A 25,159-nucleotide genomic window follows, 5' to 3' on the forward strand; every position below is an offset into this window, starting at 1 on the left:
TTTGAAGTAGCAAATTCACAACTGCTGATGGCACTTTCTGAGCAATGAGCCTTAGGTGGTGCTCGAGTCAAAATTTTGTGTCACTGCTTATACATTTCTCTCTCCTGGTTGCAGGAGATGATGATGAGGAAGAGGCGGTACCACAAGTAGATGCATATGAGTTGCTTGAAGCTGTAGAAATTCTCTCCAAGCTTCCCAAAGACTTCCATGAGAAAATAGTAAGCATAAACTTGAATACTACCTGTTAATTCTTTGTATCGCTGATGAGTCTTAAGACTTAGGGGCAGTTCTGCAATGTGTGCTTTAGTGCCATGTGGGTAATAACAAACTGGCGTTAATAACATACGGGCTATCGTAAATAAGTTTTAAAGTTTGATTTAGCTGCAAGAAAGCTGTCATTTTAAGGGGCTGAGGTGTGTCCTGGGAAAGGACTGTATTTCATATTTCATTGCAGTTACTGATGTTCAACTGTAGGGAGACCTTGATTTTCTCAAGCTGGAATCAAGGGTTTTATTCTAAGGCCTGTGGCAAGTAGGCTTCTCTAGAACTGTTTCTATTTATAGATTAATGTAAATTATTTGCTCTGCAGGAAGCAAAAAAGTGGCAAGAAAGGAAAGAGGCTCTAGAGGCTGTTGAACTGCTAGTGAAAAATCCCAAGCTGGAGTCAGGAGACTATGCAGACTTGGTGAAAGCACTCAAAAAGGTAATCAATAAAACTCAGAGTGCACATATAATTTAATATTTTTATAGTTTATTTGTATGATAGTTTAAAAGTTACAGTTGATATAATACTCATGAGTAGAAAACTACTAAATGGAACAGTTGAAATAACCCAATCAGTGGCCTGCTGATTATTGTAAGAAATTCTTCCATTTCTCTGAAACTGATTTTTCTTTTCAGGTTGTTGGAAAGGATACAAATGTTATGTTAGTTGCTTTGGCTGCCAAATGCCTTGCTGGACTAGCTACGGGCCTCCGAAAGAAATTTGGACAGTATGCAGGGCATGTAAGTAACTGAGTATGTACTTTTTTTTCCTGATTTTATTCATGCTGGACACCTTTTTTCCCTTTCCCTTTTCCCTGTCAAGCCTTGGTATTTATCAAAGGTATTCTTTGTACAATTAGGAATGCTTACCAACCCCTTAAAAGAGTAAGCGTTGAAATACTTGCCTAGATCTTTGTAGCTTAAGTTTGAAAGGACCTTCTTCATTCGTATTCAGCAACATGAAACTTTCTGTTGCAATATAAGTCTTCTGTACTAAGAAAATTTAATTGTTTTGCCATTAAATGAACTTTTATTTACATTACCTTGTCCTAGAGATACCCCTACAGGAATGCATTTGTAGACCACAGTGGAAAAAACAGCTTCTAAATCAGAGTTCTACTTAGCACCTCCTTGGTGTATGTTTTATGTTGGTTGGGTTTCTTGCGTGTTGGGGGAAGGTAGGTGGTGGGTGTTTTGTTTCCTTGTTGCCTGGATTTTGTGGGGGTTTTTGTCTGCCTTAAATAGCAAAAAATTCTGAGAGTTTTGGTACCAAAATGTTCTGGTGCTCCAGTTTAGTGCTGTTTCTTCTCTCCTATGGTGCTCTTTTCTTACCAGTAGCTAAAATCAGGGAATACAGGGAAGCTTAACTAGTATGTGGAAGCAAAGAGAGCTTTTAATAAGTTGCAGTTCTCACTCGTTTCTCAAGCCTGTGTCACTGTGTTCTTTAAGCTGTTGAGTCAAATTTTTCATGTGGTGTGCAAGAGTAATGAGGTTAGAGAACTGATGTGCCTGGCTGCAGGTAGTGTTGTCTCTGAATTGGGAAGTTGCTGAATCTCACTACTTCGGAAACATTCAGGTCTCTTGAACGCTGAACAAAAGTTTGGACAGTCACTTTCATTCTGAAAGCTGTCTGTAGTTATAAAAATGATTCTGGCATTTGTTTTATAGTTGATTTCTGAAGGTTAACCCTTATTGCTACAGAGTTAGTGTTGAAAAAGCCAAGCTTCTAAAACAAGGGTGTAGCTCTGTGGTTGCCAAGCAAATGGCGTTGAGAAGATGTCTTTTTCAGTAGTGTAATGGCAGCTCTGAATTGCATAATCTCAGTACTCATTTTAGCAGTTCACTTGATTTGTTTGCTGGATTTATTTACTTGTGAGGAAGATGCAGACTTCTCCTGAGAGTGGGCATTGAAGTGTTACAAAACAGAATTGTTGCTAGAATTGTATGATTATAGACTCTTGTTACTTAAATGTAGGACTGCAATGCTAATCTGCAATCTGTGTTCCAACAAGAGTGGTGAAATCGTGCTTAAAATCATACTCCTCACTGTAATTGAGTACATGTGTGCCACCTTCACCTCTGACTGCATTTGTATCCCTGGACTAATTTTTCTTCTTTCCCTCTCACATGGGGTATGGTTTCTAACTTCCATGTTAAAAAAATGCTCATTTTGCCTGTCAGTATTTTCTAAAACAGAGGCCTAATGATTTTAATTATCTCCTCCTTATGACATTGTTCTCTGTGGGGTGTAGGGGTATCTAGCACCTGCAGTAGCGTGTTTGTCTTTGTGGTGCTGTCTGTATTATCGAAGGTTTTTTGAGTGTTGAAGTCTGTGAACTGGGAATTTGGAGGTTGCAGTCCAAGATACCACCTCAGTACTTCACAAGGGGTTGGGATTCCATAGTCAGCTTCTGAGTAGAAAGCAAATCTATTTTTTGTTATGCAGGAGTGTATAACTTTCTGTAAAACATCTGACTGCTTCCAGATGATGAACTGTTACGTTTATGAAAATTTTGAGAATAGCCTGCTTTCCATAGTTAAGATCTGCATGTTTCTGGCTCAGTGACAGCAGTCCTTACTCTTACAGAGTCCGTACTAAAATGGACTTGATCACATTACTGGCACATCTGCAGTGTAGTTATTTTTACTTTGTTTTCCCCCCTTGAATATTTTATCTATTTGGGGGTTTTTTTTATCAGTGACTGACTGAGCACCTAGACTAGGTAGAAATTGCTGTCAAATTCCAGTATGGCATAGTTTACTGTCAGATGTGATTTTTCAAGGTGGTAGATCTTAAAAATATTGCTGCAGAGAGGATTCCAGTTGCTTTAGAATCATGATCTTACCAGCTGTGGATCAGATGAGGGCTTCTTAATGAGCCATGCTTAATACTGTCAGAAAACTGGAAAAGAGGGGACAGGTTAATTGCCTTCTTGGATTCTTAGAACACAGCAGCTCAGCACCCTTTATGTTGTGAAATCATTCATTTCCATTCTATTGCTCTGTATTCCAGCATAATTCCATAATCTGTAATTATGTGAATTTATAGGTATGCCTTTTGTTATGAATTTGTTTAAAAATTTGTATTTGTTAATAGAGTGACTGGAATGAGTTTAATGTTGGAAAACACCAAGAATAAGCTAGTTCAGACTGCCATTGTGTACTTCTGGAGGGGTACAGTGGAGATGTTTGAATTACTGGCTTCTCTGCAAAGTACTGTGTGGTAGACTATCAGGCTTTCCAGTTATGTTAGTGAAGAGGGATTTGACATTTTTGTTCCCTTTTCCATAGGTTGTTCCAACAATCCTGGAGAAATTCAAAGAGAAGAAGCCCCAGGTAGTGCAGGCACTGCAGGAGGCCATTGATGCAATCTTTCTTACAGTAAGTAACAGTGAAAATTTCCCCACTGTCTGAGAATTGGTCATGAACTTGGATTTGCTTTTCTCTTTACTGAAATAATGACTTTTTTATTCAACACTGTAGACCACATTGCAGAACATAAGTGAAGATATTTTGGCAGTCATGGACAACAAAAACCCAACAATTAAGCAACAAACATCCCTTTTCATTGCAAGAAGCTTCCGACACTGCACACCTTCTACTCTTCCAAAAAGCCTGTTAAAACCTTTCTGTGCTGCACTTCTCAAGGTAAAGCAGGAGGAGTTGATACTCCTCTGGCATTGACTTGAGCACTGTTGTTGTGAAACCTTGGATAGTTTGGGGAGAAAGACCTGAAGGTAGTGCAGAGACCAGAGAGTTCCTGTGTGCTATGTAGCCCTCAGAGCTTGTTTTTACTGATGTCCAACTTGAAGGTGTCTGTCAGGGGAGCAATTTGGTTTCCTTTATCTTAGCTTTTTTGAAGCTGTAGACTCACTAAGTTGGTAGTAGATTAAGACAGTGATTTACAGCTATTATCCCAGATACTGTCACTTGTATCTTGCACACATATCTAAGTTTTTTTTGGAATGCTATTGTTGAGTATGAATAAAAGAACAACCATCATTGGTTCATACATGGCAGTGACACTGGAGCATTTATCAATGTAAGTGATAATGATGTATACTTTTTTCTTATTGCAAATGGCCCTTTCCTTGGTGTAGGCAATATCCCTGGCTTAAAAAGTTGAGATTATTACAAGATTACAAAACTTTAAACTCTTTATGAACTTTTATGATGTTTAAAGAATGAATGTTCAACCTCTTCTTGTGGAAAAAACCCAAATATGAGAAAATGGCTGTATCTGAGAAAAAATAGATTGGGTCAGTACATAGGGAAACAGAAGTGTAAAACAGCCTTTTTCTTTCTGCAGTGGAATGTCAAGGATTACTCTGTAGTAGATTTGGATTCTAAACAAGGGATGAGGATTTGTATAGAGTATGTTCAGATATGAGCCACAAGTCATATGACATAAATTGTCTTTCTCTGTAGCATATCAATGATTCTGCACCTGAAGTCAGAGATGCTGGATTTGAAGCATTAGGCACTGCCTTGAAAGTAGCTGGAGAGAAAGCTGTGAATCCATTTCTAGCAGATGTAGACAAACTAAAGCTTGATCGCGTGAGTATTGTTATAAATGTTGTAAAAAAGGCTCCATTTATCCATTTAAGATGCATCTTAGGCTAGAGAAGGTGAAAGATGATGCTTTAGCCTAATTAATTTCAGCACAGATTTTTGAATATGTATTTTTTACTTAAGTGTTACTGGTGTTGCAGGGAATCTGAAAATCTCTTCATTCTTATATAAAAGTATCTGGCTGTATTATCTGTGAGGTGGGTTGTGAGGTTTAGTTGTGGCTTTGGTTGGTGGTATATGGAGTTTTGTTTGTTTTTTAACACTTCCTTGTCTGAAACAAGCTTTTAGGTTACAACCACATGGTCTAATTTCGTATTACTAGATAGTATTTGGTATTAAAGACTTACTTCCCAACAAAGAAGTTGTATTTTTGCATAAGCTGGCAGGTATGTTGATTGAATGAAAGTTTTTTTAGTTTGAGATGCTCAGACTTCGTCTTTGAGCATCTATGAGTATCAGTAGAATGTCAATGTTTTCTTAGTATATAAATGCACTTCATTTTGAACTAGGAGAATTATTTTGGCAATATGGTGATGGTTAATGCCACTGACTGGATAACCTTACTTTTTGAAGGAGCATCAGATAATAATAGCATCAGATAATATATTGGAAAGTAAAGTACTTAAACTCTTCACATTTTTTCCACAGTAGTCAAGTTTGAGCCACTGCTGGTAAAGGGACACTGTGCATCCAATTCTGGTAGCTAAATAGCTTCTTTCTACCCCCCCTTTTTTTTTTCCCCACTGCTTGGCAGATTAAAGAGTGTGCTGAAAAGGTGGAATTGGTTTATGGTAAAAAAGCAGGAGGACCAGCTGAGAAAAAAGAAGGCAAGCCTGTTACTGGAAAGGCCACTGCTGTTCCAGGGCCTGCAGGAGATAAAGAAACAAAAGATGCAGTGACCAAACCAGGACCACTGAAAAAAGCATCTGCAGTGAAGGTGAGAGGTTGTCTGACAATCAGTTGTCTGTGGTTACATCAAATAGTTACTTACTGCAGATCAAAGGTAGCATGTTGGACATTTGCCTCCACTGAGCTATCACTGTCCTTTTGCAGGAGTAGGTGAGCCTAACAGCAGAAGGAATCTGTGACTTTCTGGGAATGTAATGAAATCTCAGTTTTTAATGATACAAACTGTCTTGACGCTTACGTCTTAATACCAGATTTTGATTTTGAAATAGTGATAAAAGACTGGAGGCATTCAGAGGAGCCTCAGAGGTTGTAAGATTGATGTGCTCTGTGATATAATACTACTTGGCTGAAGTCAACATTTCTTGTAACTAGCAAGATTACTAGTTAAGTATTGGGTATTTTTTCAACATAATTTTTAGTTTGCTCCTTTGTAGATTTTGAAGTAGTTTGAACTATTAGCCTGTATTTTTTTAAAATTATTCTTTGGATTTTAAAAATTGACTGCAGTAGATGTCTGTAATATGTTACGTAGTTCTTCAAGTGGGCCACCTGGAAGTGAATTGAAGAACAGATAAAATTTTTGAAATTTTTTTGATAAGTAGATAACGTGGAAGAGACACCAGTCACAAGTTTAATATGTAACCAGTATCCATAGGAAAACATACAGATTAAGTCATTATTTCCTGAACTTCCACAAATATATAATTCTTTCCTTTTTCATCTTCCATTGTCCTGTTATGTTTTGTGCAACCTGTAGTCTAAAAGCAATATATTAATTAAATAAGCTCTAGCTTATCTCTGCCTGCAGTTGTTATGCTATTAGAGAGATGTATTTTTCTGACATTAGGATATATAGAAGTGTAGTATAGCAAAGACAGCAGTTCTTTTGATATCTGAGCTAGAGACCTATTTGATCTTGGCTAACTTGTCTGTTACTTTCTAGGCTGGGGTCCCGCCGAAGAAAGGCAAGCCAGCTACAGCTGCAGGTACAGGAGGTGCTGGGCCTAAAGGCAAGAAGGGTCCTGAGACCAAAGAAATCTTTGAGGCAGAGCTCTCTGTGAGTATTCTGCTATTCTCTGAAATACGAAGCCCTCTGTAACCAAAGATTGTAGCTTTGGTTAGTCAGTTCTTCAGGTACTAGAGTTTTTCACAGAGGTTTCTTGTTTTTGTTAGGAGAAGGGAAAGCAGTATGTATGAATTTGTAACTGGTGAAATAGGACTGTGGTAAATACACCTGTTCTTCAGGGTGTTGTTGGCACCAGGCCATTTAAGACATAAAGCAATAAATCATGCTTATACTATGACAGGGGTATATTGTGTTCCCTGAAGTAGGAAGAGATGATGAAAAAAACAGCAATACTTCATATGTAATTTAGGACACATGATTTGCTGAAGGAGTCTGGAATTAAAAGCCTGAGAATACATAATTCTGGAGTTTACATTGAAATCTGAAGTGAAATAAAGTAATAATTAAATGAACTAATATGTTTTGTGCTGTTCATATTAAGTTACATTTCAAAAAAATTACTGAATTCTGCATGTTAGCTGACCATCTACCTACTTTCTTGGTAGGGAACTGGACAAACTCAGGTATCTGTGGCTCAAACAGTACCAAAAAACCTATTAAAGTTTTGTTAGATGTATCTGCAATACATCTAGCATATGGTTTGTACTGTCCATCCAAACCACAGTTATATTTGGAGTGTTGCTTAGAGTGAATAATTTGTATTGTGTATCCAGCTTATATTGTTAGTTATACAGTTGAAAATGAGAATACAGTTCCTGAAGGTGATGCAGACACCTGTGAAACAAGGGAAGTTTTTATCACTAAATAACTTTCATTTTCCATTTTGGTAAAATGGAGACAGAAGATAGGTCTTCTGTCTGCCCTCATCAACTTCTGATTTGTTGTTGTCACTGTCTACTCAGGCTTGATCCAACATTACCTTGCAAATTTTAGGTTACCTCTGCTTGATTCTTTAAGCAGATAGTTGGTATTCAAGATTATTTTTGACTATCTGCAGAGTTTGTTATACTTTCCAGAGATTACTTTTCTGTTGCAGAGCAATTTTAGCAGCTTTCTAAACCCATAAGACTCCTAAACCACAATCCATACTAAAATCTTTCAATTTACAACAGAACCCTTTTCCTATTTTGTAAATGCACCACAGTACAAGGGTCAGTCCAGTATATTACCTGTCCTTAAGGTTGCTGCCCCCTCTGAAGGGACCCAGTGGAGTGTTAACCTTGTTTTGATCTGGCTGCAGATAGAAGTATGTGAAGAGAAAGCTGCTGCTGTCCTTCCAGCTTCTTGTATCCAGCAGTTGGACAGTGGTAACTGGAAAGAGAGGCTTGCCTGCATGGAGGAATTTCAGAAGGTATGTTTGGAACAGTTGATAAGAGAGGCTATAGGGGAAAGAGAAAACAAGTAATAATTTCTTTAGCTCCTTAGGCCTGATAAGTCTTCTGAAATGCTGACTACTAGTAGTTGTATGTCAGCACTACAGGTGGACTAAACAACACTTGAAAAAGCCAAATGGCTTATATGGTTTAAATTCCATAACATTGGTGGAGTAAGTATTTTACCTTAATGTAGACAGTTGTGCTTTTGTCAAAAATACTTGTATTTTGATTGAGGATACTTAGAGGTATTTTCAAAACTCCGAATAATTGTAAAGCTTGGTCTCAAAGACAGCTAGGTTTAAACAAAAGGTTTGCAACAACTAGGCCAGATCTATTACAAAGAAGTTCCTGCTGTTTGTATGTTAGGCAGTAATTGATTATAATCAACTATTTATCAGTTGAAATTTTTATGTTTAGAGGCTTATGAAATACTAGCAGTCTTCACAGCTAGTGGAAAGTGCTTCATGTAGTCACAAACAAAAAAAAAAGCTTCAACTGTAGATGTACAAGTAGTTCATACCACTATACCAGTACAGTAATGACTGAGCTTTTAGTATTTTAGTGGGAAAAGTGACTAACTTCAGTTGGGAAATGGTGACTGGCTGCATTTAAATGCTGCTGCAGAAGCCTGCTTTATTAAAATATTGCCATTTCAATTGAAGGAATAAGCCTAAGAGCTAAACCCCAGTCATTTAGATCATAGTCAGGCTTAATCTCTGCTGTGTAGTCAACATTCCAACATGAAAGCTCCATAATATACTTCATCTTAATAACAAAAGCAGCTTTTTGAGGGGAGGGTGGGCTGTTAGGGTATTTTGTTTGTTTGTTTTTAATTAAGTATTAAATTCCTAGGATTGGAATGGCCAATAGTGATTGTTAAGGAAATTTGTTAAAGAACATTAAAGGAATAGTGGTGTGAATGCTGTAGGTTAAATGTTGGTTCAGTACCTCAGACTCTGTAAAAGTTGCTCTTCAGGTCAATTATTATGCTGTGAATTTCTCTAATTTAATTCAATCTTAAAAAAAATACTTTGAGGACAGTTGAGAATTTCTGTTAGCTTTGTATAATTTGTGACCCACTGGCTAACTTAATGTTCATCCTTTAGGCTGTTGAGCTTATGGAAAGAAGTGAAATGCCTTGCCAAGCCCTAGTAAGAATGCTGGCCAAGAAACCTGGTTGGAAGGAAACAAATTTTCAGGTAATACATTATCCTTTAGTAACTAAATAGTCAATTTCTGTTAATGTAAAGCAGTTTCCAGCTAAAGGGCTGTAATTGTGTATGTCACTGTGGCCACAGTTCTGACTGTAATCAATGAGAACATAAACTCTCAAATTGGATTTTATTTCTGTTGAGAGTTGAGATTCTAGATGTCATCTAAGGAGTCTCTAAAGATTGTCTTTAGGTGTATACGTATACATGTGAATATATATATAAGCATGTGTGTGTGTATATAAGTTCTAAAAGTAGATAATGGCAGCCCAGTATTAGTGGTTGTGTGTGTGTATATATATAATAGTTTGTATTTGTGTGTGTACACGTTTTGTTCATAGTCACACAAAACACCTGTGTGTACAAAATGTGTGTGCATAAATACTTCTGCTATTCAAATGTGTGTATATATGTACAAATAAAAATTTTGTCCCTATGTTAGTATTTACCCACAAATCCATGTAATTCTTATATGTATCTATAGTATTTACCCACAAATCCATATAATTTTTGCATGTATCTATAGATACATAGAATGAGAAAAATTAATCTAAAATACACAAAGACATGAATAACTTTCTTGCTGTTTTGGATATTGCAGGTGATGCAGATGAAACTGCATATAGTTGCATTAATTGCACAGAAAGGAAACTTCTCCAAAACTTCAGCACAGGTTGTGCTGGATGGTCTTGTAGACAAGGTTGGTGATGTGAAATGTGGAACTAATGCAAAAGAGGCCATGACAGCAATAGCAGAAGCGTGTCAGTTGCCATGGACTGCTGAGCAGGTGAGTGAGCAGCAAAGGTATTCTTTCAGTAAATAAAATCAGAAATAATATGTAGGGTGTCCTTTCAGTCTGAGGAGTAAATCCCAAATATTTGATTTTTCTCTGTTGCATGAAAGTGATTTGTTTGCTCCCAAGATGCTTCCCGAGGCAGAAGTTAAATATATATCCCTCTGAAGCTGAAAATAGACTCATAGGATGGTTTGAGTCGGAAGGGACCTTAAAGATCATCTAGGTCCTGTCCCCGCACCATAGGCAGGGATACCTTCTACTAGACCAGATTGCTCAAAGCCCCATCCACCCTGGCCTTGAACATTTCCAGAGATGGGGCAGCCACAGCTGCTCTTTCAGTTCAGACCCAGTCCTCTTTGTCCAGCCACTGTATGTGCTTTTCAAAAGTTTTCTTGGAGGCCTCCTTCAGGTACTAATGGGCTACAAAATGATCACTCTAGAGCCTTATCCAGGCTGAAAAATTCCAATTCTGTCAGCCTTCCCTCATAGGAGAGGTGTTCCATCCTTTAAATCATGGTGGCTCTGCTGTGTACTCATTCTAACAGATCCATGTCCTTCCTGTGCTGAATGCCCCAGAGCTGGATGCTGCACTGCTGGTGGGGTCTCATAAGAGCAGAGGGAATCTCCTGAGAATCCCCCCATCACTCTGCTGGCCACACTGCTTTTGGTGCAGCTCAGAGCACAGTTGACTTTCTGGGCTATAAATACGCATTACTGGGTTGTGTCCAGCCTCCTTGGAGGGGCTGGGTGCTCTCTCTTGCGCACATTCTCCTCTCTCCACTCATCCCCCAGCCTGGGTTGATACTGGGAGTTGCTCTGACCCAGGTGCAACACCTTGGCTTGTTGAGTCTCTTCAGCTTTCCATGGGCTCACTTCTCAAGCTTGTCCAGGTGTCTCTGGATGGCCTCCTATCCTTCAGGTGTCCACCAAGCTTTTTCATCACAAACTTGCCCTCAGGAAGCCCTCAATCCTTTTGTCTGTCATTTATGATGTTAAATGGCACTGGTCCTATTATGGATCCCTGAGGAGTGCTGCCTGTCATTGATGTCCATCAGGACTCTGAGCCATTAACCACTACCCTCTGGATGTGATCATTCCGCCAGTTCCTCACCCACAATAGTCCACCCATGAAATCCATGTTTCTCCAATTTAGAGAGAAGGATGCTGTGGGTGAAGGATGCTTGTCAAAGGCGTGACAGAAGTCCAGATAAATGGTGTTTGTAACTGCACTGATGTAATTGCTCTGTCATGAAAGGCCATGATGTTGGTCAGGGAGGACTTGCCCTTGGTGAAACTGTGCTGGCTGTCTCAATCACCTCCCTGTCCTGCATGTGATTCAGCACAGCTTCTAGGAGGATCTCTTTTATGATCTTCCGAGGCACAGTAATAATGAATAATCATCTAATGCTTTTTTTTTTTTTTAAAAAGCAGGTGTGAATCTGTAATAAAGGTGTCTCTGGCTACCTCTAAGTACTTCAGGAACTTGTGGTTCACTTCAGTTCCAGTTGTATCCTGCTGCAGTGACACAGTTGCTTTTTCCTTTTCTGTTACCCCAGCTTTTTCTGTTCAATTGCCCTGTGTTTTTTTGCAGGTGTCTTGACACCTGGTTTGCCAGTGGAAGTTTACACTTAATTCTCTTCTATTCCAGGTTGTGGCTATGGCTTTCTCTCAGAAGAATCCTAAAAACCAGTCAGAAGCTTTGAATTGGCTTTCAAATGCAATTAAAGAGTTTGGCTTTTCTGGGTAAGTCTTTTAGAGCAACCCGAATGAAAATGTTTCTAATTTGGAACTAAGGTCCTGTTCATCTGAACTCCAGTTCCTTAAACTCTGATGCTAGCCATGTTTTTCTGGCTCTTAAGTATATAATTGAAAGTATCTGGCATTAGTAGTACAGTGGGATCTGATTACACTTGTAGCTGCTTTACTCATCACTCTATCTTCTCTGAAGAGCATGTGTCTTAAGGTACTTAAAGGTGTGGACTGGGCACAGATCTGTGGCGTGGCATACCTGTTACACTCCTACTTGGATACACCTGCACCCAGTTGGACCACTATACATTTTATAGTTGAAAATTAAAAACCACAACTGAATCTGACAACCTACAGAAGAGTGCATAACCAGCATGCCTGTTAATCTCCTTGGGAGACATTTTGAGGTTGATTACAGGTGGATGATGTTTTAGCTGTTATTAACAAAATAGCTGTTATTATGTCTGGCATTGTGAGTGTGAGAAATTATTTCTCAATCAGAACCAGGGGTACTGTGCCATAATTTTTAATCACTAGTCTTTTAACTGAATGTGGTTAAGTACATATAACAGTTTATCCTGACAGAAAATCTCTAAGCAGAGAAAATGTCAAATATCACTTTGACTACTTGGGCAGTTACTATGCCTGCCTTGAGATATTTTGTGGCTCTTAAATGGATAGTGACATTGATTAAGTCTGGGAAATAAACTCTTCTTTAGTAAATTCTACCTAAAAAAATATATTTGCAAAATGGAATGTGTATAGATGTGTTATTAGGACAGCAGTGTTCGAGGCTGCACAGATAATACATACAGGATTTTAAACCTTTCTTTATTTCTCTTGTAAATATCCTTTTGAAAAATGTGCCTTTTTCTGGAAGATCATGAGACTAACTAACAAAAATAAAATAAAAAAGACCCACCACAACAGTAATATACCCTCACTTTTATTGTATAGTCATGTTTCAGACTTAAAATGTTTCTAGATTCATTCCTCAGTATTTCAGTTCTAGCAGTCACATGGATTATGTAGTTTAAGAAACTTTCCTGCTGTGATAATAGTAGGCTTTTGTATAAATTGTTTACTGATTGATTTTCACAGTAGGCTATTCTCCAAACTGATCTTTCAGTAGTTATTTAAGCAGCTACTATCATATACCTGTGATGATGTTTTATGAGTATACATGTTTTCTGCATCTAAGTTAGCTGTGTAAATCTGTCTAGGGGTATCTTTTTTATTTAACATACTGTGATGATTTTGTTTGTTGGTGCTGTTTCCTTGTCGCCCTGATTTTGTAAGACTTTGTTAAGCCGTCTGATGTTTACATTCTTTCAACAAACTTTCTCACACACAGTTCTGTAAATAACTTATGTTTTGCATTCTTTTATGGAGGTGGAGAGAATTGATGGACTCTTAGTCTGTCCAGTGGCATTGGAGAGGTGGCACTGTCACCCTCCAATCCACTGTCACCTTTGGAAAACTATAAATGTTAAAGTCAGAAAATAAAGTTCTTCTTTTTTTTATTCCCCTCGAGAGCAGCAGTGTCTGTGTCATCATTTCGTGCCTTATCACAACAGTTTCCTGTGTTATGTTTTATTTATGGGAGACATCTTTTTTCCACAGATTAAATGTCAAAGCTTTCATCAGTAATGTGAAGACAGCTCTTGCTGCAACTAACCCAGTGAGTAAATTTAGAATCTTAGTCCTGAATTATTATCAGTCCTTAATTTGAAGACTGAGTGCTTTTTCCTCTTTTTGGCAGGCTGTGAGGACTTCTGCCATTACATTGCTGGGAGTAATGTATCTTTATGTGGGACCTTCTCTGCGAATGTTTTTTGAAGATGAGAAGCCAGCCCTTCTCTCTCAGATAGATGCAGAATTTGAAAAGGTATGAAGTGGACCTCTCTTGCTACCAAGTGTCATTAAAGCTACTTTATAACTTCAGTAGCTGGAGTTTGTAGTAATACTGTGGTCTAAACCTTGGGCCTGTAATTGAACCAGATTTGTAAGACTGCACAAAGGCTGCAAATTCATTATGTGTAGCTATCTCAGTAGTCAGTCTTTTTCATTATGAACTTTAAAGTTCCTGGGTTTGTTTGAATAGTATAATGGTTTAGAAGTCTGCTGTCCTATCCAGTGCATTCATATCGTACAAGTGGTTCTGTTTTTAGTGTCAAATTAAAAATTGTAAAATTACTGTTTCTGATTTTGTGTTGCTTGCAGATGCAAGGACAGACAGCACCAGCTCCAACTCGTGGCATTTCCAGGCACAGCGTGGGAGGTGGGGATGATGGTGAAGAAGAAGAACCGGAGGAGGTTGGGAATGATGTTGTGGATCTCTTGCCAAGAACAGATATTGGGTAGGTTTGTATTCTAGCGCCTGAAGATACACTGCAGTTCAAAACTTGGCATTTCTGCTTTCTAGGCACAAATCTATGGTGTTAAAGCACTCAAATACTAATAGAGCTATCACTAAGTAAATAGGCACTTTACCTGTTTTTCTCTTGCAGTGATAAGATCACAGCGGAATTAGTGTCTAAGATTGGGGATAAAAATTGGAAGATCAGAAAGGAAGGTCTAGATGAAGTGACAAGCATAATAAATGAAGCCAAGTTCATTCAGCCAAACATAGGAGAGCTTCCAGCTGCTCTGAAGGGTCGTCTCAATGACTCCAATAAAATCTTGGTATGTTTTTCAAAATCCTGTTTCAGTTGTTTCCAGCTTAAAACTTAAGGTAGTCATGATTTCTGAACCTTGCTTGTTACTGTGTGGTCTCTTTCAATGTCATTAAGTCAGCAGTTGGAAAATAGTGAGCTGTGTGTTACCAGATCATATATTTGCCTATTTTAATAAATATTTGCCCTTTTTTTCATTTAAAGAAGCTGAAATGAAAAATTACCTTTACTCCAAATGTAATATAAGGAAATCTTAAAAGAATTTGACTAATTGCTTCATTTGTGACAGAAGTGAATTGTCCCTTTTTTGAAAATGTTTTAACTTGAAATTTAATTTCCTCAGAATATGGAAGTATTTTTTAGTTTTCAGTGTGATGAATTTGAAGACTGGAATAGGTTTCATTGAGCAAACATTCTAAAGTAAAAGCTTAATATATAGCAATATCTTATTTCCCTGTACAACTGGGAAGTTTTGCACAAATGCTTGTAACACTGCTGTATTTAAAACCTTTTTTTTTTTTTCTTATGTACAGGTGCAACAAACACTGAGCATTCTTCAGCAATTAGCAACAGCAATGGGCCCCAATATCAAACAATATGTGAAAAATTTGGGGATTCCTGTCATTACAGTCCTAGGAGATAGTAAGGTAGGACAGAGGTCATGATCTCTTTGCTTTTTTATGTATCTAAGCTATGCCTGAAAGGTGGTTGGTAGTTAAAACTTCCTTGGAATCTTACCAATGTTTTTAAAAAGTTATTTCCTGAGTGATGACTTATAATTCAAGTATAAATATGTGCCTGAATGTATATTCAGATGTATTTCCTCCTTGTAACTGAACCCAGTGAAACAATCTGGCTTTTAAATCAATGTGGTGACTATATGCATATTTCTGCTGCTGAAAGTACAGTGTTTTAGACACTGAACAGGTTTGCTTGATAAAGTTCCTTGTAGAATTTTTAGTGTATCACTGTGGATTCCAGTGTACATTGTTGTTATCTTTGTCGTTGTGTAGAAGACCTTTGAACTAGGTGTGTGTCGTGTGTAGGTAGACACACGACATTTACAACTGACACTGATGCTTGTATAAATAACACCAGTGTTGAGTTTGCCAGGATGCTGTGGCAAAATCAAGCTTAGGACCATAGGGAAAGAGCTATTTGAAGCAATGGGCAAAAAGGCTTGGGAAGGTTCCAATATCTTTTGCCAGAAGTCATGGGCAATTATTATCAAAGGTGGCATACTTCAGCTCTCTGCTTGGAATGTGAGTAGGAAAAAGAGCAGAAGCTGGATCTACCTGTCATAAACAGTGGAAAGACTTGGACTGGTTCTAGGGCTAGATAAAAATCTCCTGATTCAAACTGTTTTATCTTAAGTGTCTTCAAGATCTGAGATTTTATGTGACTGTTCAATTCTTTTAACTCACCAATTATCCTGAGGTAACAACAGTGAGCTCTTTTTGCAGAGTCAGAGAACTTTTTAGGTTGGAAGGGAACCCCACTGCCAAGACAGGGACACTTTCCACTAAACCAGGTTGCTCAGAGCTCCAGACTGGTAGGAGAGTTGCAAGTATGTGGTTTAAGGATAAGACCAATTGTAATTAAGTTACACTGTTACTAAAATGCATAATACTGACATAACTTGTAAGCACTATAATGCCAACAGAAGACTGTATGCTGTTTGAACACTCTTACTGTGGAAAATTTTTTAAAGTACTCCAAGTGCAAGATTTAACTAGTTTATCAAATTTTTCAAGTTTTTGAAGATGATGGTGGTCCATTTTGGGTTCCACTTCAGTATGTTTATAGTGGATTGAAGAAAATAATCAGCTTGAGGCATGAGTAAAGACAAGTCAAATTTGGGTGATGGGAGCCAAGGCCTTGTCAGAGAGGCTGATGTCCATGTGTTTATCTGCAGCATGTGATTTGTTTGTTTTTCTCAATGAGATAGAAGATGGGAGAAGTTGGTAAAGCAAGGATGCTGACTTCTTGTTTACATATATGTTTGGATGTTACTTCTGAATTTGTGGTTCATACTTAACTAAATGAGTCTGCTACATTATTAGCTTTCCTCAGAAATTCAGCCTACAGGAGAAGGTCTTATGTATAAAGTCATGTCTAGACTGATAACATTTTAAAGAACCATCGTTGTTAAATATTCCATCTGGCTTCTCATGACTTCATATAGCTACTTCAAAAAAGGGTGCTGTTCTAAATTTTGCTTGGAAAAAACAAGATGGAAATTGGTAGGAATTAGAGGGCTCCCTCATTCCTGATTTTTCTCATGTGTATCCTAAATGAGAATGCCTAATAGCAGGCTCCATAATTCACTTGCCTTGATTTATGGATGTGCAGCCTATTTAAGCACTTTATAAGTCACTACCATTATTTTTTTGACTTCTTTGAGAGTTAGACTCCCAGAATTGTCTTCAGTGAATGGTAGAATATAAAAGTAATTTCAGATATAGCCTTTCACGCTCTTTATTTATTTTCTAAAAATTATGGCAGATGAGTATAATGTCTGACTGGGAGATTGCTGCAGCTGATATCATCACTGAAACTAAATTCTTCTGAATCTTAGACTTCTCAAGCTGCAAATAAGAGATTTCAAAGCCTGTGATGTGGAAGCTTTTTGCTTTCATAGGAAGGATGACTATTGCTTCTTCTGTCGTAATCTTCTGACCCCTCTTTAGGTTTATTCTTTTTAAATCTTGTTCTTGCTGCAGAATAATGTTCGTGCTGCTGCACTGGCAACTGTGAACGCCTGGGCCGAACAAACTGGCATGAAAGAGTGGTTGGAAGGGGAAGACCTGTCAGAAGAGCTCAAAAAAGAAAATCCTTTCCTAAGACAAGAGGTAGGCTTCTGTCAAGTAAACGTCTTATGTGTGTCAAATCAAAATAACCTTATGTGCTGTGGACTCTGTATCTATGCAGACTGAAATGACACAATGCTACCATTATATGGGAAAACAAGTAGCTGTGTATTTGTTCTGACATAAAATTGTTAAACCTTAAAAGGCTAATAACAAGCTTTCTTCCTGCATGAGAGCTGTCATTTGGACTTCAGTGCCTCTAAAATGAAACTTCTGTCTGTTTTGATTAGCGTTTTAAGAGCTAGTTTGTGAACCCTCAAATTCACCACGGGACGGAACTGGAGGCATTAAAAAGAGCAGCTGAAATTCTATTGCTTTCAAAAGGAAGAAACAGCCTGCAAGGAGACAAGGCTTAAAGATTTAAGATAGTTTTGTGTTAACATGCTGTACTTAACTTTTAATTTTTGTAATTGCTGGTGTGAAAATTGGTGTTGTTGAAGAATATTTGTCTGAAAAATGGGTGGGTTTTTCCTACTTACGTTGTAGAATGTAATAGTATGTGAAGGACTGCTATTCAGTCTCTCATGCCTTGACACAGCACTGTGAACACTTCTTTAAAAGCTTTTATTTTAAAACTTTCTTTCAGCTTCTTGGTTGGTTGGCTGAGAAGTTGCCTGCCCTCCGTTCTGTTCCTTCTGACCTGCTCTTGTGTGTGCCTCACCTGTACTCCTGCCTTGAAGATCGAAATGGGGATGTGCGCAAAAAGGCACAGGATGCCCTGCCGTTCTTCATGATGCATCTGGGCTTTGAGAAGATGGCAAAAGCCACTGGCAAGCTGAAGGTACTTCTGTTACAAAGATTAGATCATGTGATCTTGAATGTGTGAATATTAAGTCCTATTCACAGTCTCATGACATGCTGTCTTGAGTCATGTAAACTTGTCTGCATTGAGTATTCTCAGGGAGACTGAAAATAGTATCAGGAGCTGTGAACTAGACATTTCTCTGCTTCAGAAAAGATTACTGCCATTACAAGCTTATTACTTCAAGAGTTTGCTATTTATTCACTCTGATTTTCTTCCGAAAAAAATCTATTTGCAGATAGCTTCCATACCAGTTCCTGTCCCACTCTATGCCTTTCTACTCATATTTTAATGTTATCTCTAGCAGTTTGGTTTGGCTTATGGACCCCTGACTAGGCACGATACTGATGTCCAAAGACCACTCACCTAGAGTGAGTTTACATATTTCCCATAGATCTTGCAGAAGAAAATTTAAGGAAATGTATTTTAACTTGGAACAAAAGTATCTGAGAACAATGATGTTTTAAGATGACCATCCTCCAAGATGCTTAACAGAGCATGATTGTTTCAAACTAATTTGGTTTTGTTGTCTGTAGCACATATTGGAAAGATTAGTCATAGACATTGTTAAATTTATCACTTCTTTTTTGCACTTTTTGTTCCCTAGCCAACTTCCAAAGACCAGGTGCTGGCCATGCTGGAGAAAGCCAAAGCCAACATGCCAGCCAAACCAGCTCCTCTTGCTAAAGCATCTTCCAGAGTGGTAGGAGGAGCAGCTCCAGCCAAATTCCAACCTGCATCAGGTAACGTCTCTGACATTTTGGGAAGTGATTGCGAAAATGGTGGATTTTGAAGCTTTTTGACATGCCAGAGTAATAAATATATTTATCTGAAGAAGAGGTATTCAGCATAGTTAGGGTTCTGCTCTTTCTTGCATTTGAATCAGCTTCCAGTGTAGGAGGGTGTTTCCTTTCCACACAACCATCTGTCAGCTGCTATTTGAAAACTTGAAAATACCTACTTGGTATTGTAGCTAAAAGCAAGCTGGGCTAAAGGGGGAGATTTTTTCTAATACTAATCTGATTTTAATATGATTTTTTTTAATGTTTTCACATTATTCTTTATCTGGACTATTTCCACAGTCTAGTTCACTGTGGGACTGCCAGAATGCTTCTGTGATGGGATTAGGGGACAATTGATTTGAAGAATCAAACTGCTGGGGCTAGCTTAGTCAAGCCAGGTTCAACTACAGCTCTAGATATTAGTCTGCATAGTATATATGTCTGCATTTTTAATTGTTTTGAAAAATTGGCTGAGTACCATAATCTTAATTAGGAAAACTTTGTATGCTAACATGGAATTTAAGGGACTTCTTTGGTGGGTCTAAAAGCCTCAGACATAAGTGTGATTAAGCATATTGTATCACAAACATTTTTCTTATATCCTAAGAAGGGAAAACTGATAACCTAAAATGGGCTTCTAGATAACTTTAAATGGTCTGTTTCTCCAGCATTTACTGATGATTTGGGGTCTAATACTGTGGAAGCCAAGCCTGATCTCAAAAAAGCCAAAGCAGGAGGACTCTCCTCTAAAACTAAGGTATGTTGATTGCCTTTTGTGTAAAATCAGTTTTATTAAGTTAGTAGCTGTGGTTTGTTAATGTGTTGTAGGTAGAAGAGTGTAGTCCTTGCTATGGGCAACTTTTATTAAAAATCTTCATGTTTGTCTGAACTCTGAAATGACAGACATTCCCATGTCACTTACCTGATGACTGCTGTTGTCATTACCTATTTAATTGCTAAAGTCTGTACTGTCAAAAAACAGTCTAATGAGAAAGTCTGTCTTTTCTAAATTTTCCTGGCCTCTTTGCTTTTGTGCTATTGAAACTTCATTCTTGCTATTCCAGGTCCAATGTTATACTTGAATGTTAATTTTGAACCCATGTATCAAAAGAAATTAATCTCTGCCTTAAAGTATGAAGGGTAGGAAGTTCTCAAAGTGCAAAAAGGGAAGGAATATGCTTAAAAACGTCATAAACTCAACTGATTACAGTCAATTTTTGGTTACGTTTTGCTGTTGTTTTGTGTTACAGTAATTTTTTTTTGCTGTTAAGCAAAAGGTTTGTCCTATATATGTAACTAAAAATAACCCAAATTGTTCTACAGTCCCATTGTCTCCATTGTCTGAAGTAGTGCTGTAACAAGAACATTTGCTGTAACATTTGATGTAGGTCCATATTCATGGTAAGAATGAGCAGAACAAACCTTGAAGGATGTTGTAGGTTTGCTGAAGTCAATGCAGTGTTCTGCCAGAATTCTGCTGGTAGAGTTAAGACCTTTGTTGTCAGACAGCTGTTTATTCTTAAGAGTTTCCATTCCAAACCTTCTAACACATTCTCAGCAAAGACTTTTCTATGGCTTATTTCCAGCAGTCAGATGTTAATAGCAGTATGTCCAAGGGTAATGCCCGCCTGTCCAAAGCTAATACAAGGCTCAGCAAGGGCAGTTCGAGTGTGACAAAGAGCCAGTCTATCAAACAGGTACCACGGTGGGTTTTTGGGATGTGTGTGGGTGACTAGCACACTGGTTGAGAGCGGTGTCATAATTCACAGGGTACTACTATGCACTACTGTGGGTGTTTCTTCCACAGCAGCTGAGCACACACTTTTAAACTTCTAATCAACATTTTTCTTTCAGCTTCTCTCTGGCTCTTGTACACATATGCAGCATGAGGGTGGCAAGTATCTAATGCTTGCAGTTGCTGGGACTGAGGCATATATATGGCTTGTGTTGCCTGCTAATACCTTGCTTCTTTCAGGTACAGGGAAAGAAGGTGATAAGCAAGCCTAGTCTGAAGGAAGACGATGATAAATCAGGCCCTATTTTTATCATTGTCCCAAATGGAAAGGAACAGAGGATGAGAGAAGAGAAAGCTCTGAAGGTGAGAAAAATCAGAATGTGTTCACAACTTTTGAAGTGGAGGCTTTTAACGCATTCTTTAGTTTCTAATTTAGAATTTAACGTACTGTGGCATGTGTTAGCCACTGTCCATCTCTTGGAGTCTGATTCTTGAGTTTAATTTTGTACATCAGTTGTGGTGTTTCTTCTCTGATTTTCAAATTTTGTGCATTTATGTACTATTATAAAAACCTAAGGCCTTTTTACATTTTTCAAGTTGTGAAGTCTCATTACACTTAGTCAATTCTTTTCAGGTACAATGTCAGAGTTCTAGGGTGCATTGTAAGTGCTTTAATATACTTATTTTGAGCAGCCCCACTTAGTAATTTGTAAGGAAAATTCTTTTACTGAAAGATGCATGTTATTTGTAACTTGCTAGTAAGTAGGCCTGTCTGGAGCTTAAAAACAATGGCTTTAAGTGATAATTATTAGGATAATAGCATAAGGGTAATCAGTTCATATGTAGAAAACTTGACATGTAAAAAAGGGGCAAACACCACAGATTTTTCATTATTTATTGGCCATAAGAAGGCTTTGAAAACAGATTCTAAAGCAGATTTAAAAGATGTTCAATCAGCAGCATCTGTGAGGAAAAAAGGTATTGCTTGCTGTGAGTTCTAAATGCTGCCTTTTACAGGTGTTAAAGTGGAATTTCACTACTCCTCGTGATGAGTACATTGAGCAGCTGAAAACTCAGATGTCCACTTGTGTGGCCAAATGGCTACAGGATGAGATGTTTCATGCAGATTTCCAGCACCACAACAAAGCACTGACTGTTATGATTGAGGTGAGTTTGGATTTGTGGTAGAAGATGAGGCTGACAGAATTGCTCTTTGCTATGAAAGATACTGCTTGAATTAAAATAAAATAGAAATTCTCTGAGGAGCCTGGGTCGTTGTTCTGTGTGGTTGAAACCTAAACATACATAGAAATCATTTTTAGAGGTATGATGAAGTTGGTATTAATACTGTTTCTCAGGAGAAGGGAAAATTTCCTCACTTCTCTTAGAATTTCAAAAAGCCATGTAAGTTAAAAGTGAATATGTATTGTTCTAAGAATCTACCATTAAATGTAGATTATCTTATCAGACATAGCTTAGCTTGTTTTCTTGTTGAATGGTGTATATATGTGTTTCATTTACGTAACTTTTTTTTTTTTTTAAATGCCTTCAAGCACTTGGAAAGTGAAAAAGATGGAGTCATCAGCTGCCTGGATTTGATCCTAAAATGGCTTACCCTGCGGTTCTTCGATACCAACACAAGTGTTTTGATGAAAACACTTGAATACCTTAAATTGCTTTTCAGTTTGCTGAGTCAAGAAGAGTATCACCTCACCGAAAATGAAGCCTCCTCTTTCATCCCGTATCTTATCCTAAAGGTACAATTTGTTTTTCAGAAACTAACGTTATTTTTCGTGAGGATTATGGCTGGATACCATCAAACACTGCAATATGTTCATTGTAATTATATTGTGACTGGAGTTGAGTCCAGTTGGTGGCTTGTGTGAGATTTGACAGGACATGTTTATTTAACCTGGAGAAAAGGAGGCTCAGGGGAAATCTTAGTGCTCTTCATAACTACCTGAAAGGAGGCTGTAGTGAGGAGGGAGTTGGTGTTGTCTTGTCAAGTAACAAGTGAATAGAATGGGAGCAAAAGGACACAAGTTGTTCTAGGGGAGGCTTACATTGGATATTTGGAAAAATTTCTTTCCTGAATGGTTTGCGAATCACTGAAACGGGCTGCCCAGGGAAGCAGTTTAGACTCCATCACTGGAAGTCTTTAGAAGGTATGTAGATATGACACTTGGAGACATGGTTTAGTGGTAGACTTGGCAGTGTTGATTTAGCCGTTTGACTCGATGACGTTATGGTTGTCTTTTGTCACGGTTACGATTCTATATTGCGTATTTCCCTTAAAAGCCGTTGACAAAAAAAGGATTTTGCCTTGAGAATGATTCTGGCTTTCCTAAGACTATTTAGAATAGTTGAAAGTATCATGAGACTGTATAAAATATTCTGTATTTCTTCCCCTCTTTTTCATTTTTTTACATGAATTTTCCATTAGGTAGGAGAACCGAAAGATGTCATCCGTAAGGATGTACGTGCCATTCTGAACAGAATGTGTCTCATCTATCCAGCCAGCAAGATGTTCCCATTTATCATGGAGGGGACAAAATCAAAAAACTCCAAACAGCGTGCAGGTGGGAAATGGCCTGTTGAACTGCACATGTGCAAAGCACTTGAAATTGCTTTGGTTTACATCTTAAAAAACCCAGCATAAGAATGTTGTGTGGGATGTGAGATTTGCATGCACATGGCGTTTTATGCAGATGGGTTTAAAGGATGAGATTTTCAAGTAGTATCATATTGCTTTTTATTTTTTGGCGTCTTTGTATCTTCCAAAGACAAGTAATCACTTAAGTTGCTATGAGTATTATGAGTTCCTTGAGTAGGGTTGTTTTCTTAGTGAAGCAGTGTTGGTGAGAACAGTGACAGTACTATTTCCCTACTCACCAAGAGAATCAGTTAATCTGAGTAAGAAATGTCTCTACACTGTACATCTGTCTCACCACAAGTAATGTCTGTAATAAAGTTGTGGCATTTTTAGTTCAAACAACTTCCTGATCACTTGGAGAATATTTTATCCTGATATAAACAGAAAGTGAAATTCTGTACATAATATAGTATTGCAAGCTCACAACTGCTTACATGAATGTGATGCTAACTGTAGCATTGCTCATACATGGTTATGGGAAATACTTCACGTGTAGAAGGGTGACTGACAGCTTCTATCTGTGAAGTAGTCTGCTGTAGCTTACTATTGATCCCATAAATCCCCTGGAGTATATCTGTCATCAGCTTTATGATTGGCATTTTTTGACAGTGAATGTTCAAGCTGTGCAAGCAACACAGGAATTGGGAGGGCTCTCTTCCCAGCAGCTTTAAAGTTGAATGTTTGTTATCTTCTTTTAGAATGCTTGGAAGAGCTTGGATGTCTGGTTGAATCGTATGGCATGAATGTATGCCAGCCAACTCCAGGGAAAGCCTTAAAAGAAATGGCGACCCACATTGGTGACCGGGACAACGCCGTGCGCAACGCTGCACTGAACACCATCGTGACTGTCTACAACGTCCATGGTGACCAAGTGTTCAAGCTGATTGGAAATGTCAGTATAACTGCAGATAGGTTTATGAGGGATTTGGGTTAGCATGCTGTGCTTGGTTTGGTTTGTGGGATTGTTTGTTTGGGGTTTGGTGGTTTGGTTTTTCTTCATGTCCTTACACTTCTGTAGGGGATTAGCACTGTTTTGCTTGTGATTGGTCATGGTACATCTTGCTGTTGGTGTCAAGAGCATTTTGTAGTTTTGAAAATAACTTAATACGTCATGGATCCTCTGATGGCTATTTAGTTAATCCCAGGTTGTAGAATATATGAAATCATGGAATGGTTTGGGAAAAAAAAACATTTAGGTCCAAACCCCCTGCTATGGGCAGAGACACTTCCAGGAACTGGATATCCTGTTTCATTGCCTCAGCCACTCTCACAATCAAGAGTTTCTAATCAAATCTAAATTGATCTTTAATTTTAAAGTAATTATCACTTTTCTATCACTGTGTGCTCTTGTTAGAAGTCCCTCTCCAGCTTCCTTGTAGGCCCCTTTTAGATACTGGAAGACTGCAGTGAGGTCTCCTGAGAGCCTTCTCTTCAGTATGCTCTCAACCCCAACTCTCAGCCTGTTTCCAGTAAGAGAGGTGGATATAACCTTGATGTGCATGAATGGGGAAAAAAAAAAAAAAACTGGGAAAAAAAAAATACTGACCTTCATGGGAATTGCATTGTTTATAAAGAGTAACTTCCGTTATAGTCAATTGTACAAGTAACACATCTGATTCAGAGTATTTGGATAACTTATTTGGCCCAAAAAGGCTAGTTGTTGGGGTTCCAATAAGTTCTCAGCTTTTTCTTTATCCCAAACATCCAATTGCTTTGCAGTTGAAGTCTGGTAAATTTT

General features: G+C 38.1%; 1 protein-coding gene across 5 annotated transcripts in view; it reads left to right on the forward strand.

The window, feature by feature from the left end:
- CKAP5 (cytoskeleton associated protein 5) overlaps positions 1 to 25,159 on the forward strand; it is a 54,039-nt gene that overhangs the window by 16,476 nt on the left and 12,404 nt on the right. For 4 of the 5 annotated variants that reach the window (XM_041424565.1, XM_041424477.1, XM_041424733.1 and 1 more), the window contains exons 7-33: positions 115 to 218; positions 590 to 703; positions 901 to 1,005; positions 3,556 to 3,645; positions 3,748 to 3,912; positions 4,693 to 4,821; positions 5,591 to 5,773; positions 6,689 to 6,802; positions 8,013 to 8,123; positions 9,255 to 9,347; positions 9,961 to 10,146; positions 11,804 to 11,898; positions 13,528 to 13,585; positions 13,667 to 13,792; positions 14,128 to 14,264; positions 14,415 to 14,589; positions 15,113 to 15,226; positions 17,303 to 17,431; positions 18,036 to 18,230; positions 18,859 to 18,994; positions 19,702 to 19,790; positions 20,620 to 20,730; positions 21,009 to 21,131; positions 21,786 to 21,935; positions 22,322 to 22,525; positions 23,212 to 23,347; positions 24,120 to 24,313. In XM_041424565.1, the coding sequence (XP_041280499.1) occupies positions 115 to 218; positions 590 to 703; positions 901 to 1,005; positions 3,556 to 3,645; positions 3,748 to 3,912; positions 4,693 to 4,821; positions 5,591 to 5,773; positions 6,689 to 6,802; positions 8,013 to 8,123; positions 9,255 to 9,347; positions 9,961 to 10,146; positions 11,804 to 11,898; positions 13,528 to 13,585; positions 13,667 to 13,792; positions 14,128 to 14,264; positions 14,415 to 14,589; positions 15,113 to 15,226; positions 17,303 to 17,431; positions 18,036 to 18,230; positions 18,859 to 18,994; positions 19,702 to 19,790; positions 20,620 to 20,730; positions 21,009 to 21,131; positions 21,786 to 21,935; positions 22,322 to 22,525; positions 23,212 to 23,347; positions 24,120 to 24,313 (3,566 nt within the window). The remainder of the gene's footprint in view (positions 1 to 114; positions 219 to 589; positions 704 to 900; positions 1,006 to 3,555; positions 3,646 to 3,747; positions 3,913 to 4,692; positions 4,822 to 5,590; positions 5,774 to 6,688; positions 6,803 to 8,012; positions 8,124 to 9,254; positions 9,348 to 9,960; positions 10,147 to 11,803; positions 11,899 to 13,527; positions 13,586 to 13,666; positions 13,793 to 14,127; positions 14,265 to 14,414; positions 14,590 to 15,112; positions 15,227 to 17,302; positions 17,432 to 18,035; positions 18,231 to 18,858; positions 18,995 to 19,701; positions 19,791 to 20,619; positions 20,731 to 21,008; positions 21,132 to 21,785; positions 21,936 to 22,321; positions 22,526 to 23,211; positions 23,348 to 24,119; positions 24,314 to 25,159) is intronic. The other variant, XM_041424823.1, reaches the window with a different exon arrangement.

This window comes from Onychostruthus taczanowskii, unplaced genomic scaffold (assembly GCF_017590055.1).
Source record: "Onychostruthus taczanowskii isolate IOZ18803 unplaced genomic scaffold, ASM1759005v1 scaffold1, whole genome shotgun sequence".
Taxonomy (NCBI): domain Eukaryota; kingdom Metazoa; phylum Chordata; class Aves; order Passeriformes; family Passeridae; genus Onychostruthus; species Onychostruthus taczanowskii.